Source organism: Dermacentor silvarum, chromosome 4, assembly GCF_013339745.2.
Source record: "Dermacentor silvarum isolate Dsil-2018 chromosome 4, BIME_Dsil_1.4, whole genome shotgun sequence".
Lineage (NCBI taxonomy): Eukaryota > Metazoa > Arthropoda > Arachnida > Ixodida > Ixodidae > Dermacentor > Dermacentor silvarum.
In genome coordinates, this window is record NC_051157.2 from 38,568,831 (window position 1) to 38,583,634 (window position 14,804).

The 14,804-nt window shown below is 47.6% G+C and overlaps 1 protein-coding gene across 1 annotated transcript; it reads left to right on the plus strand.

Annotated features, from left to right (window-relative positions):
- Positions 1-8,364: 8,364 nt before the first annotated feature.
- Positions 8,365-14,487, plus strand: LOC119449814 (damage-control phosphatase ARMT1). The gene is made up of 2 exons (XM_037713084.2): positions 8,365-9,256; positions 13,394-14,487. The coding sequence occupies exons 1-2, from the start codon at positions 8,670-8,672 to the stop codon at positions 14,178-14,180; spliced, it is 1,374 nt and encodes a 457-aa protein (XP_037569012.1). The 5' UTR covers positions 8,365-8,669; the 3' UTR covers positions 14,181-14,487.
- The last annotated feature ends 317 nt before the right edge of the window (positions 14,488-14,804 follow it).

Below are 14,804 nucleotides of genomic sequence, written 5' to 3' on the forward strand. Positions count from 1 at the left end.
TGTAAATATTTGCAAAGGTATTCACGTATGGCTCCTGTACTCCTTGATTATGCAATGCCTCTATGACTGCTGGTTTCTCAACTGAATCAAATACCTTTTCATAATCTATGAAAGCCATATACAGAGGTTGATTGTACTCCGTAGACAATTGTACCCTGCGACTATGGGAATGTCGAGGCACAACAAACAATAATGGGGATGACAGCCTCGTCACGATTGCCTCCGCGCGTGCGCTGCATGGAGACTATGTTGCTCGGCTCTGCACTTGAAGATCAACTTTGGGTTGTCCAGCGGGTCGAGGAAGCCGCCAGGAATCAAGAACTCCTGGTCGTCACCTAGGCGGGACCTTTTGCCCGTCACACAATCTCGCAGGACCTTTCAATAAAGTTCTTTGACTAACTACTGAATACGCGCTCGCTTATTCTCTACCGTGTCATGTGCGCTCGAGCGTTGTTAGCTGTTTTGCATTGGGCTGAAGGTACGCGTTTTCATGTTTTAATTGTGTATGGAGTCCTTACCGTAGAAAGTTTCTTGTTTCCTAGCATTTATAACAGTGCTTCCTTGACAGCAATTTTTTCATGACATACATTAATACCAGAGACAGTCGCTGTGTTAAATCAGAAAAATATGCATTACATGAAGGAACGTACCATCTACAGTCAAAAGCGTTGGAAGCTTCAGTATTGCAAGAATCTCCACTATTAAATTCCTTCCTCAAAATACACTCTACAGCCAAAGGACATCATGCATATTCAAGGGAAAATTTCCAAGTATCAGAAGACGATTGCAAGGCTTCGAAGACAGCAGGTGAAGACCCCTAGCACAGTCAAAGTGCTTAATTGGCTGACATGCCAATATCTTGCAGCTTGTCAGTGAGACACTCACTGGATTGCACATCAGAGACAATGATGTTGGTGCATGCCCAATATTTGTGCAGTCATTTTATTTTGGCACGCAACCATTCACATAATTTTGCTACCTTAATTCAGCCTCCTTCGTAGAAGTACAAGAAACAGCATCATATTATTCCTTCTAAAACAATCCTATTTTGAGTAAATTAATTGCTGGCTTGTTTGAGTAGTTCTTTCTTTCTTTTTCATTATGTGGATACTTGAAACAAGTCTTGTTTATTGTTATGCTTGTGTAAAGTTTATTGTTATCAGGCCATTCATTTCAGAGTATTCTCTATTACTTACATTTTGCAGTTTCTTCCCGTTTTCATGTGTCTGCCACTTTTCTTACAATCTTGCTGCAATAAAGTCTTGTCTGCTATTTTCATGTTCTTGGCTGTCCATTCAGCTGATTGATATTGAAGGAACATGACACACTTATTTACGATATTCCTTTCGGTATGAATTATTAGAAGTACATTATCCCAAACGATAAAGTTCTATTTCCTCATAAACAGTTGAAATGATAATATTGTTGCGCTAAGTTACAGCTTGAAACATAATGAATATGAATTTAAATAAAATTAGCATGAAGTGAAACAACAGCTTTGTGAGCTTTGTGCACTCGTTGTCGCAACAGCGGCGCAAGCGCCTGCATGAAATCACTCGATGATGCATGCAACGTTACAGGTCCCCCCCCCCCCTCCCAAAAAAAGATAAGAAACAAAACAAAAATGAATTTATGGCCTCCGAGATTCGGCGGCCATCTTGGGGGCTGTTGCGTTTTGCGATTCCGCAAGCTGCACTGAGAGCCAAAGTCAGCTGCAGGAGCCTACGGGAGTGTCCACTCTTTACATTTACTATATTACTCTTGTATAATTCTCGATTATTCCATCCAGTGTCTTTTGTAGCCCCTGTGTTACTTTGGGATGTTCAGACCCGGTAAGCACAAATGAACCCAGTGAATCCTTTCAATGGCAAATACAAGGCCTATGTGGAATTTATCGTTTAATATAAGAGCGCAAGGTAAATTTCACCATAAGTAGGGGATATGCTTATTTAGGGCCGCAAAATGTTAGGAAAAATCGGTAATTGTTGTAGATAAAAAATATTTGCGTAGCTTGCACTAGTGGCGTAAGGCTAAAGAAACAGCAGAGCTGATCGGCACCTAGCTGGTCCTGGCCTAACGGGTAATGCTTTTCCAGAATTTATTGATTATTGATCGATTACCGATTACCTACTAATTGGCTATCGATTGGCTAATGCAAGGTATTACCCACGTATTTGGGCTAGGCTGAGCACTAATGTAATGCGTTGGATGGATAACCAGTGGACCAATAGAGTTACAGAATGGATACCAAGAGAAGAGAAGCGCAGTCGAGTCCGGCAGAAAACTAGGTGGGGTGATGAAGTTAGGAAATTTGCAGGTGCAAATTGGAATCAGCTACCGCAAGACAGGGGTAATTGGAGATTGCAAGGAGAGGTCTTCGTCCTGCAATGGACATAAATATAGGCTGATGATGATGATGCACCACCAAGTCATCCCCAGCATTTTCCGGAATTTCTTGATCATTGATCGATTAGCTATTGATTGGCTATCGATTGGTAATCGCAAGATATTGGCCACGTATTTGGGCTAGGCTATAGCACTACCAAATCATCCCCAGCATTTTCTGGAATTTATTAATTATTGATCGATTATCGATTAGCTATTGACTGGCTATCGCAAGGTATTCCCCATGTATTTGGGCTAGACTAAGCACTACCAGATTAGAAGCTGGGTGTTCTATCTCTGCTCCACGCCACCGCGCCCCACTCTTACACTTTCTCGTTTAAGGTCGAGAAAGTGTAAGAATGGGGCGTGGTGGCGTGGAGCAGAGGTTGAACACTGGCTTCTAATCTGATACTTTACACTTTCTCGACCTTAACCGAGAAAGTGTAAGACTGGGGTTGAAGATTTTAATGTGCAAAAGGCAAAGGCAATGTTCAATAGCCAGGCAAGGGAACAAGAATTCAGGATCACCAGTCAGCCTCTAGAGTCTGTAAAGGAGTATGTTTATCTAGGTCACTTACTCACAGCGCCTTTGCTAGGGGAGTAGTGGATGCGAAGGTTTCGAAGTTACTGGAAGGTAGATGCATTAGTCCCCACTCCATAGTGGTTCCCAGGCCATATGGGCGATTTCGTGGGAGGACAGCGGAACCTTAATGAATCCTGTTCATAGGGGCCGCGCGAGGACTTGCCAGCCGCGCTCCACTGCAGACCCCCTCGTCTCATCCTAAGACCTTTAAAGATCAACTTCAGACATATAATGAGCTCATCAAGCACTTTTATTTAGGACGTAGAGAATTCTCGCTTCCAAACAAGCAACTTAACAGGGCGCAGTCAGTGACTCTCCGTTTGCTACAGACGAACTCGTACCCCAATCCTTGGCGTAGGAGCCGATCGAATCGACCCAGACTACGACGGAACTTTCAATTGTGCACAGTGTGGTGGACATGTGAACTTGGGACACGTGTTGTGGGGATGCGCGACGCAGGCCTCCTATCTGGAGGACAATAAGAAGTGGAACGGCGCTCTTAGGAGCAGCGAGCTCCAAGACCAACTCTGGGCTGTCCAGAAGGCCCGCGAAGCGGCGGAGAGCCTAGGGCTCCCCGTCCCGACGTGGGAGGTGACCTTGACGAACAGTCGGGTGTCCTTCAGGACCCTTTTCGGAAATAAAGTTTCACCACCATCACCCACAGCAGGCCCAGATCATGAGAAGAAAATTTACACAAGATTAAAATTGTGCTGGAGTGCCTACGGCAGGCATTGCCAAATCCCGACTGGGAGCTTACCACTGTCGCTGAAAAGAAAAGTGTACAATCATTGCATTCTACCGGTGCTAACATATGGGGCAGAAACTTGGAGGTTAACAAAGAATCTTGAGAACAAGTTAAGGTCCGCTCAAAGAGCGATGGAACGAAAAATGTTAGGCCTAATGTTAAGAGTTAAGAAGAGAGCGGTGTGGATCAGAGAGCAAACGGGGATAGCCGATATTCTAGTTGACATTAAGAGGAGAAAATGGAACTGGGCAGGCCATGTAATGCGTAGGATGGATAACTGGTGACCCATTAGAACTACAGAATGGATTAAAAGTAAACCAAGAGAAGGGAAGCGCAGTCGAGGACGGCAGAAAACTAGATGGGGTGAGGAGGTTAGGAAATTTGCAGGTAGAAATCGGAATCAGCTAGTGCAAGACAGGGGTAACTGGAGATCGCAGGGAGAGGCCGTCGTCCTGCAATGGACATAAATATAGGCTGCTGCTGCATGATGATGAAGCACTATAGCTACCAAGTCATCCCCAGCATTTTCCTGAATTTATTGATTATTGATCTATTATCGATTAGCTAATGATTGGCTATCGATTGGCTATCACAAGGTGAAGCGAGGCGCAGCTGTGTGCAGTGACGTCATTGCTAGGCGAGTTTTTGCGAACGCTACGCAGGGAAACGAAAAGCTAGCTTGAACAGCACCGCTGTTAAAAACCGTAACCGACCCCCCCCCCCCCCCCCCCCCCCCCCGACACACATATATATATACGCACGAAACGCAAAACGCCTTGAAAACTTCTCGGAACGGCTACAAACGGCTGTGGACGTCTTGGTCTACGCGAATACGTTAAACAGATGTTCTTGCAAACATTATGTAGCAGGAAGTACGGCCGGTTAATCAAATGCATACTAAATTGTGTTTCAGCTGTGGTAACAGCCCACCTCTGGCGTCTAACTCAAGAACTTTTTTAGATGTTTTTGTCGGAAAATATTTAAAATGCGCGTGCCCGACGTGCAGCGTTACATTCCGTGCGACTTTAACAAGCCATATGCAATCCGTTAACGTCGCAACATATCCTTTCGCTGCTTTCCCCCTTTGGGTGAACAAGCAGAAAAGCCTGCGGGGTTATTTTCTTTGATTCCTTTCCGATGTTATCACTCGATCGCCGCGTCGACAACTAGTTTGCCGCGTGGCCAGCAAAACTCACACGTGCCACGGCGCGTTGCACGATACGGGTGAGTCTGTCACGACAGTCAAGAAAAAAAAAAAAAAAAAAAGAAAGAAAGAAAGAAAGAAAGAAAAAAGAAAACGGTCGGGCGCAGACGTGCGCGCCCGTTCAGCGTCCTTATCAGCGCCGTGCCTTCCTTTCCCTTTGTGTGAATAAGCGGTGAAGAAGCCGGAATTGCGATACGCAGCTATCGTCACCGACAGAGCTGGCCGCCCGTGGTGGCCATGGTGGTGGCAAACGTGCGCTCCGTTTGGGCGAACTGCTATCTGCTCTTGGATCGCACATCGCGGACCTTAACCACCTTAACCGCCTCGATGCGCTCCTCGCCTCGCGCGCGCATCGAGGCACTTACCGCGAGTAAAGCCCCGCAAGCGATTCGAAGGGCCGTGCTCATGCTCGCAAGCGTTCGCTCGCCGGTGCTCATGGTTCTCTTCCCAAGTTCTAGCGGTGAGTAACACGAGAACAAGGTGAGAGCAACGTTTCGACAAGTGGACTTGTCTTCTTCAAGGCAACATATGATCTCCTCGGCACAGTATATAAAGAAGAGGGCGCTCACCTTGTTCCTTCATCGCCATCTCCCGCATTCCCTTTGTTTTCCCTCAAGTTCTAGCGGGTCTCTTTTGCTCACGTTCAAGCCTTGACCAGCGCCTGCAGATACGGTGCAGTTCCTTACGGTACGTATACGTTTACCTGCTACAACTTGCACGCCAGTTTTGTTTTGGTGGGCCCGTGCATCTTTTGTGTGTCCAGAGCAGATATATTTTCAATAGTGTTATGAATTAGATTTTGTGCAATTAAAGATTAATCCGCATAATTACACGTAAAATAAACATGAGGCTGCAACTTTACAGACTGCTGAGCATCTTTTGAAGTGTGAAGCAGGTCATGAATTGTAATTTTCTTACATTCTTGTCACCCATATATCCTTGTCAAGGTTTGTATGCTGTTATAAATTTGTTTTTTATCTTGCTGTAGGGCACATGTTGGAACGGAACAATAAAGAGTTCAACGGTGGCTAAGCAGCCATATTTTTCAAACAGTTGTGTGTTCACCAATCAAATTTAAGGTAAGCATATAGAAGCATGCTAGGCTTGACTGTTTTGTTGACTGTCTCTTTTTATTTCCTATGCAGCAATTTTACTCTTTCACGCAACCACGAGGCCTGATCTCTGCCATCGTTTTTGTCTAGTTAACCCATTAAGGACCCAGAAAAATCCACCAGTTATATTTTGGTGATTCTTTTGTGCGAGGTGGTACTTTCACACTGCAAGTACATTGTGAAAGTTTCATGAGTGCCGCTTTATTCGTTGAAACGCTACGATAGTGTACTTTATAAAGTACGCTGGGGCTTTGTGGGAGCAAAACATGATGTAGGTCACCAAATGTGAATGCTATATTTTGGAGCTTCAAAAAACAGGAAGGCTTGCAGCGAAGAGTGAAGCAAACTTTGCGTAAGCCCTCATAACCTTGGGGTAACAAAATGAGCATTTTAGTGGGAAATATTCGTTGCTGGGAAGCGTTCTTACTATTCAAGTGTTCAGCATGTTTTAACGGGGAAGGACATTGGTGTTGCTTTCAGAGGCGCGCACGATGAAAATATATTATCGATGCAGATCTACTCGGTATGGGCACCGTTCACTGTTCAGATGGCGCTACGACATTTCATGTTTCGCCCCAGTATTGCCGACGCCGGCCGCTAGAGAGGCGATGAAAATGATACGCCATTCCGAACGACAACGGCTTCCTTATCGTCGCTCGTTTGAGAGGTATGCCCTGCGCTTTGGCGATATCAAGCTCAGAATTGTTCCCGCTGCTCATATCGATTGCGAACGCGTGCTATCATATGCAGAGCATGCGCACTCTGATATTTTCACAACTCGGACAGTCTTTCGTGATAATTAAGTGATCGAAAGTATCACGGCGAATGTATACAGCGTCTCTCCAGTTTTGCTAGTTTTGACACTGGCCGTCCCAAAGCTTCACTTGTAGTGGCGCATAGATCGCGCGCAAACTGTAATGTACGGTGCCTATATCTTACGATGCAGTTAGTTTCTTAAGGAACCGTCGCTTTATGCATTGAAGCACAAAATTAACTGAAACGCCAATGCATTTCTCCGCAACGTTTGGGAATGAGTATCTCGAAACTGGTGTCATCCTGAGAATTAATTCTTAGTGGATCCGCCTTGCGAACTCCACGCTACAATTTGTAAATTGCAATATGAGCCATCATGTAATTAGTTTAAAACTTAATTAGTGGATTTCTGTTAATTATTCGATTATGCATTTCAATTTTTTGTGCAATTAATGTCCGTCTCTTCGAGTATACCAGCTCAATAACTAGAATTGGGCTATCTGCCACAGGCAACCTTAAATAAATTTTGAAAGTGTTCGCTGAAACACCCCTGTATGTAACTCCTCACCAAAGCCAAATATCGTCAATATGCAAACTGCATCTGTTAGAGTACTCTTAAAAAAAAAAAACGTTTGCACCCTTTGGGGCTCGTCTTGTCCCATGCACAACGGTAATCGTCATCTGTCTTTCCCGCATTCCCTTTCTTTAACGCTGCGCGCCCGGTAATTCCAGGTCGTGAACGGCAGAGGCGTTATCAGCGTGACGTTATCATTCTCGAGAGGAAAGTAGTGAGCGCAGAGTCTTCAAGAAAGGAAACGCAAGCAATACAGATGACAATTTTTGTTGTGGCACAAGATAAGCCCCAAAGGGTGCTACCTTTCTAAGAGCGCCTGTACTTATTCCATGTTTGATTACTTTTTCGAAAAAAAAAAAATAAAGGTACCTCTTATAAGAATACCTTTTCTTTAGAGGTAAGCATGCCCTGTATATAACTGAATGCGCTTTAAAAACAAGCAGAATGTTCCTTTTACGAAAAGAGGATATTTATTTATTTATTTATTTATTTATTTATTTATTATTTATTTATTTATTTTCCAAAGTGTGGGACGAAATACATGGGCGTTCCAGTTACTTTTGTGCTTCAATGTATGAAACAGCATTTTGGTAAAAACAAGTGGAACAGTGCATTTTTACGCCGAGTTTGATGGCGTATATCTCCAAACTGCATGGTGTCATTCTGGAAATTGATTCCAAGTGGATACGCCTGACAAGCTCACCGGCTACAATGAGTAAATTGCAATATGTGTCTTAAAGTAATTAACTAAAGTTAATTAGTGTTTTTTTTAATTAGTTGAATATGTGTTTCGATTTCTCGTGCTGTTAATGTCCGCCTCTTCGAATAACCTAGCTCAATGAAAAGAATTATGCTACCTGCCACGGGCGATTTTTAAAAATTCCGTAAAGCTTAATTTTGAACACCCGGTATAGAGTGATCAGAGAGTGCATGAAGTTCTAGCCGCGCGTCCCAGCTAGGGTGATCCGCCCGCCAGGTAGCGCCACCAGCTCAGGCCAAATAAAGGGGCTTTAAGGCCAAAGGCCCCGCCAGAAGATCTACATCAAGGAGGATTTAAAATAACCTTCGTCTACCACAAGGACACGAGTCAACCACGAGCCCCTCTATATTTAGCCCATTCAACTGCTCCGCGGCGTGAGAGACATGAGCGACGCATAAAATCAGCAACAGCGCCATATGGCGCACCATTCTTGAGCGCGAGAGAATGAAGAAATGGCGCGAGCCCCGGCTTCGGCACGCCTCCTCGTGTAGCGGTCACGCTATAGCCCTACAGTGATCGTCGTGGTTCACTGCTCGCGGAAGACCAACGGGCAATGTCCAGTGTGTCGGGTGCCCCATCGCACGGGGTCCCACTCGGCGAGCGAAAGTCCGACTCGGTGACGCTACCGCCTCCGCTGACCGCCAAGGACCCCGCCTGTTTCGCTTACAAGACAGTGCGAGAGAGGCTGGCCGTCATCTTGACCAAAACCATGGACACCGCCACCAACGACGCGGCCGCGCAGATGGGACCCGAGGCGCGCGAGGAGACAAAGCTCGTCGTGGTACGCCTGTCCAAGTTGCGCGACGAGATCACCGCCAACAAGCCGCTGGTTGCCCTCGAGGACGACTTCGAGGATGCGGCAGTGTGGAACGCTGTGCTCGACAAGTATACGGCCGACGGCAAGGGCAGCCCGCCACGCTGGTACGATGCGCCGTGGCTGTACTTCGAGACCTACTTCTACAGGCGTATCTTCGGAGCGTTCTACATGTCTGCGAAGTTGAAGGATTATGATTACTTTGCCAAGTTCAAGCGGGATGCGCTGGATGGCGCGATCAATGCAGTGTGTATCCTGGTCGACTCTGCCAGCTCGAACGCGCACCGGGACGCTGCTCCGACGGCCCTCAAGCAGGCCACTCGCAGGTGTGTTGCCGCACTGCTTGTATTACGAAAGCTGAGCTTCCACATGAATTTGTCTCTTGAAATGTTGTACTCTATAGAAAGTATGGCTATATCGCTCAAAATTTAATCACCAGTGTCACACGGAGCGTTTTCAATCGAGCGAGCCCGATCGGGATCAAATTTCTCGATCGCGATTGGCTCCTTAGCGCAAACTGCGGAACGGAGCCAATCAAGACTGAGAAATTCGAGCCTCATTGAGCTCGATACCCGCCGTGGTAGTTCAGTGGATACGACGTTGCGCTTCTGCAGAGTTCGAGGTCGCTGGTTCGATCCCGGTCGCGGCGGCCGCATTTCGATGGGGCGCAAGTTAAAAAATCCCCAGGTAGGGAAAATGAATCCAGAATCCCCCACGGCGTGCCCCACAATCAGATCGCGGTTTTGCCACGTAAAACATGCAAATTAATTTTTAGATGCGGAGCATCTACGGGCTGTCCCGCGGCGTCGTTGGCGTCGGCGTCCGTCCGCACTTGTCCTCATTCTCTACTACTAAGTGGTTCGTTGGGAAAGGGGAAAGGTTGGCGCTATCTCCACGCCAGCTGTGCGATAACGTCTCTCTCCTCCTCTCCCCCTCTCCACGCCATCTGTTCGATAACGCGCTTCTCCTTCCGTGTCTTCATCCGCCACCTGAGCGGTAGCGCGCGCATGCGCGCCTCTCTCTCCTCCTCCTCTCCGCGCCAGCTGCTTATATAAACCCGGTGCATACGCCGCTGGCTCAGTTGCTGCTTCGGTTTAGTCACGCTGCGCCGTCCGATGCGCTGAATGGACGCCAACGAATCTGTCAACGAACTGTCTGGCACATCTTCAAACAGCAGCAGCCAGTTCATTAACAGAACCGCGAGCACCTCTGAAGACAAGGCTGCTCAGAGAAGAGCTCGCGACGCAGAACGTAAACGTCGGCGACGCGCAGCGGATCCAGATTCAGTTCGCCAACGCGAAGCCGCTTCGAAACGTCAGCGTCGAGCAGCGAATTCCACACTTCGAGAACGCGAAGCCGCTTCGAAACGTCAACGTCGAGCAGCGGATCCTGAGCTTCGAGAACGGGAAGCCGCGTTGGTTCGTGAACGTTGAACAGCAGAACCCGAGGTTCGGGACCGTGAAGTTCAACGTAAACGTACGAAGCGAGCGGCGGAACCCGACCTTCGAGAACGGGAAGCCGCGTTGGTTCGTGAACGTCGAGCAGCAGAACCTGAGGTTCGGGACCGTGAAGTTCAACGTAAACGTACGAAGCGAGCGGCGGAACCCGACCTTCGAGAACGTGAAGCCGCGTTGGTTCGTGAACGTCGAGCAGCAGATCCTGAGCTTCACCAACGCGAAGCAGCGTCGGTTCGAGAACGTCGAGCAGCAGAACCTGACGGTTCGGGACCGTGAAGTTCAACGTAAACGTACGAAGCGAGCGGCGGAACCCGAAGTTCGAGAACGGGAAGCCGCGTGTAAACGTCAACAACGAGAGGCTGCTCCCGATGCTGCACGCGAGCGCGCCGCCCATCACATCGCGTGAACGCCGTTATAACGACCGCGATGCTCCGCATCACCCCATGGTTCCCCTCGGGAAGATGGCCTGATTTTTTTTTTCCGTGCTCGATGGCAATTGAAAACGCCCCGTGTGACTCGGCAAAAAAGCAATTTGTTCAAACACGTTGAACTCATATAAGTAGCTTAGGTTATTTAGGTTAACTTGGTTTATTTTACGTTTGCATGTCCGGTACAATGTTGCAAGGGTATTTATTGTCAACTAAACATGACTGTCAATGTTCTCGATTCTCGCACTAACATTTTCGCTCTTGTGCACGGGAGCGCGGTTTTGGCGAACCTATCCCAATGAACATCCAGGTATGATCCATTCGTCCACGTCTCGACAATCTAAAGGACGTCCTACTAATGCATGTCCACATCGACGACACAAACGCTTTTTTTTTTTTTTTTTTGCTGCGAGTTTCGGTTTCAAGGAGCCTGCCAACGGGAACTAATTCGCGTAGCTCCCACATGAACTCCGCTATTCAAAATTTGTTCGTTGAGATAGGTAGTGTCGAGGACGGGCTCCAAAGTACTCATTTGCTGTAACCCCCTATTGTTGATAATTAGAAAGTTATTTACCGCAACTTCGCTAATTACGCACGTAAGTGCAGCAATTGCTCTGTATCTATATAGGCTGCCAATCCGTACACTCGAATACTAAACATAACGTTACCAAGATATATATTTTCTAATTTTAAAAACTTGGTACAGCTAAAAAAAAAAAAAACCCTGTACAATAAAGCATAACGCATCGCTACAAAATACCGGCCCAGATGTCGTCTAATTTATGTTGTAACAACATGACAAACGAAAAAGAAAAGCTTTTTTCGGACTACACATGAATAGCTGCTTCGCCCAGGCCTTTTTTCCCAGTTTCCCTACGACAGAATCATGTCTGCATCTTTATATGTATTGAGCTACTCTGCCTATTTTCTCATACAAATTAATTTTAAATACTTGATTACAATTTAATATTCCCAATGTGTCACGCGGGAGGTCCAGGAGAATGATCGTACGCTGCGCTTCCTCGTCGCGGGCGTGTGCAGTGTACGCGATGTTTCTGATCTTGCTGTGTGGGCGTTGCGCCACACAGCGTCTGTTGCGAACATTATTCTGAAGTTGTTTTATCGCGATAGCAATATACGACACTTCAGGCGTAGTTCTGCCGTAGTCGTCGCCGTGGGGTTCCGCACAAGTCAACGGGCGATAAAATCGTCGCCGCGCACTGTATGCTGTATGTGTGAGTGAAGGCGTGCGAGGGTGAGCCGGCGATCGCGGCTCTATCTCGCGCACGCAAGGGCGGGAAAGGGAAGCATGCGTGCCGTCTTCCAGTCGCGCGCAACGCTACGGAGGGAGGGAAGGGGGGTTTACTCCGCGCGGCCCGAACGACCTCACGCTCCCGAAGGGCCACAAGGCTCCGCAAGGCTCCAAGGGATAGGGATACGGATAGGGAGGGGCGCGTTCTACGCCGCGCGCGCCCGTCCGGGCGGCTGTATCTTGAAAGCCATCTGCGGCGGGGTCAGAGTCCTCCCTGCACTGTTTTCGTGGCTTAGTTCGCGTTGATGCAAGTGGTGGCATCAAGGTCAATTTGCTCGCTGCTGCTGCCGCGCTTACTCACCACAGCGTTTTGACAGCGAGTTTCCAAGGTCATCGAGTGAGATGTGTTCATGTTTGCTTGTGCGCGCGTGACACCGTGCTTGTCAATTTAGTTAGTATGCATATGTTTACAAATTTATACGGCGGATAAAACTACTACCCTTACTTCGTATAGCTCTCCGCCAATTTGCTATCGCAATCGATGCTTCGCCTTTCGGGCGAAACTGCGACTGTTTTTTTTTTTCTTTTTTTGTTACAACTGCTGTGGCACCTGCAAGTATGGCTCGCTAGCGTGACTTGAAAAATATCTCTATATAGATGTTTTATAGACTTCTGCGTGCCTAAAGTGAACATATATATTAGAGGTCACATATGCCCAGCTGCGATATCCTTACAACGTTACAGCAACGTGATCTGGAATGGGCTTAGATTATTCATGGTATGTATTTGTAATGTTGTTTGGATAGATCTGGATATCTATAGGATGTGTGCAATATCTATAACTTCATGTCCTATGAACGATCTATGAAACATACTGGTTATCTGGGATATGCCTTCGATCCTGGCCGTTTAATTCTGTGTCTCTGACGCCGCGGGGTAAAATTTTGAAGTAAACTTATTTAAGAATGTGATGCGGATGTTATGTTTTCTTTTGAGGAATAATCAGGAACGCTGATCTGTGCGTTAGTGGTGGGTCAATTACTTGCGCCACTTGCAACGAATGGTCAGACTAAAAAAAATGCGGACATTCCCGCTATTCCTCGTCCGACCTATTTTGTGTGAAGTAGCACGAACGTTTCTTTTTCTGGTTATCGGCATAATTGGCTATTACGTTTTCCCGGCTTATACGTTGCCTTTTTTGTAAGATTAGGGTTACGCGAGGTGAACGTTCCGGAGTACATATATAAGCAAAACGCATCGCTTCAAAACCAGTCACAGAGCTAAGTGTCCCGTTTTCTTGTTTACAAAGCTGTAACTCGTGTGCAGGTTGATTGAAATGTCTCTGTGGGGCAACCGATGTGACCTGTCTCTCTCATGTGGTGCCGACGCGTCAAGTCAAGCCAATGCTTTGCAACAGACTGACGGACTTCGGCCCTTCATCATTTCCAACCACACCGACAAGCTGCTGGAGCACATATGCAAGCTTCGCGAACGAAATCTCGGTGGCAAGCCGACGCGGCTGCACTGCGTGATGGACAACTCGGGCTACGAGCTGTCCGCGGACTTGACCCTCTTCGACTTCCTACACGTGACGGGCTACGTGGCCGGGGTGACGATCCACGTCAAAGCCATACCGTATTACGTGTCGGACGTGATGCGGCGCGACTTGATGTGGACTCTGCGGAAGATGCAAGAAAGCGAGCACGAGTCGATGCGAGCGCTTGGAGAGCGATGCCAGCGCCGAATCTGTGACGGTGTTTGGTCCGTGCTGGACGACATCTTTTGGACGCAGCCTCTCGACTACGCCCATATGGCGACGCGGCGACCCGAGCTGTACAAGATCCTGCAGTCGGCGGACTTGGTGTTATTCAAAGGGGACGTCAACTACCGTAAGCTAGTGGGAGACCTCGAGTGGGACCCGTCGGTTCCCTTCCAGCAGGCGCTCAGAGGCTTCGAACCGACATTCCTGTGCACCCTCCGCACCATTAAGTCGAACACTGTGGCGGGTGTAGAGAAATCTGTTGTCTGCGAGGTGGCGCAGCGATCGCCGGACTGGATGATTACGGGCGAGTACGCGGTGATACAGTGCGCGGGAACGGCACCTCGATCATAAGAGGCCGATCATACCGACGCCTCTGAGCAGCATACAGTGGACTTGATATGTTTTGCCGATTCGTGAAAAAAGGGGTGTGTGCATTAAATGAACTTAGCAGTTTAAGTTTCTCGCTTGAACGTTTCTGTTTGCACGCCCAAAATACGCCTTGCAACAATTTCAAGATCCATATCGCAGTTTCATGCGGCTATGATGCCATTAGCATGCATGCGCGCATGGTTTACACGCACGCACGCACGCAAATCGATCTAATTACATCAGCTGAACAATCAATGATGGAAAGATGGTTGAGACCTTTTCAAGGCCGGTGCTATGGTGACTCTTCATAAAAGACTGGCCGCCACGCGCAAGAGCGTCGTGGATCTGCTCCCTCGGCTCATATTTGAGCGTATTAATTTGTATGCGTGCCATGTCACGAAAGTGAGTGCTCAGCATGCCACGATGATACGGAATTAAAGTACGTGCTGCTACATTTTCGGGCGTTGGGGAGCGTTTTTTTTTTCTTTTTTCTTTCAACCGTCGGCTTGCGGAGCTGGGATGGTGCGTTGCCGATACTTGAACCTGCAGCGATCTGCTCCATCAGCAGCAGAGCGCCATAATCGCTGAGATACCGTAACAGGCACA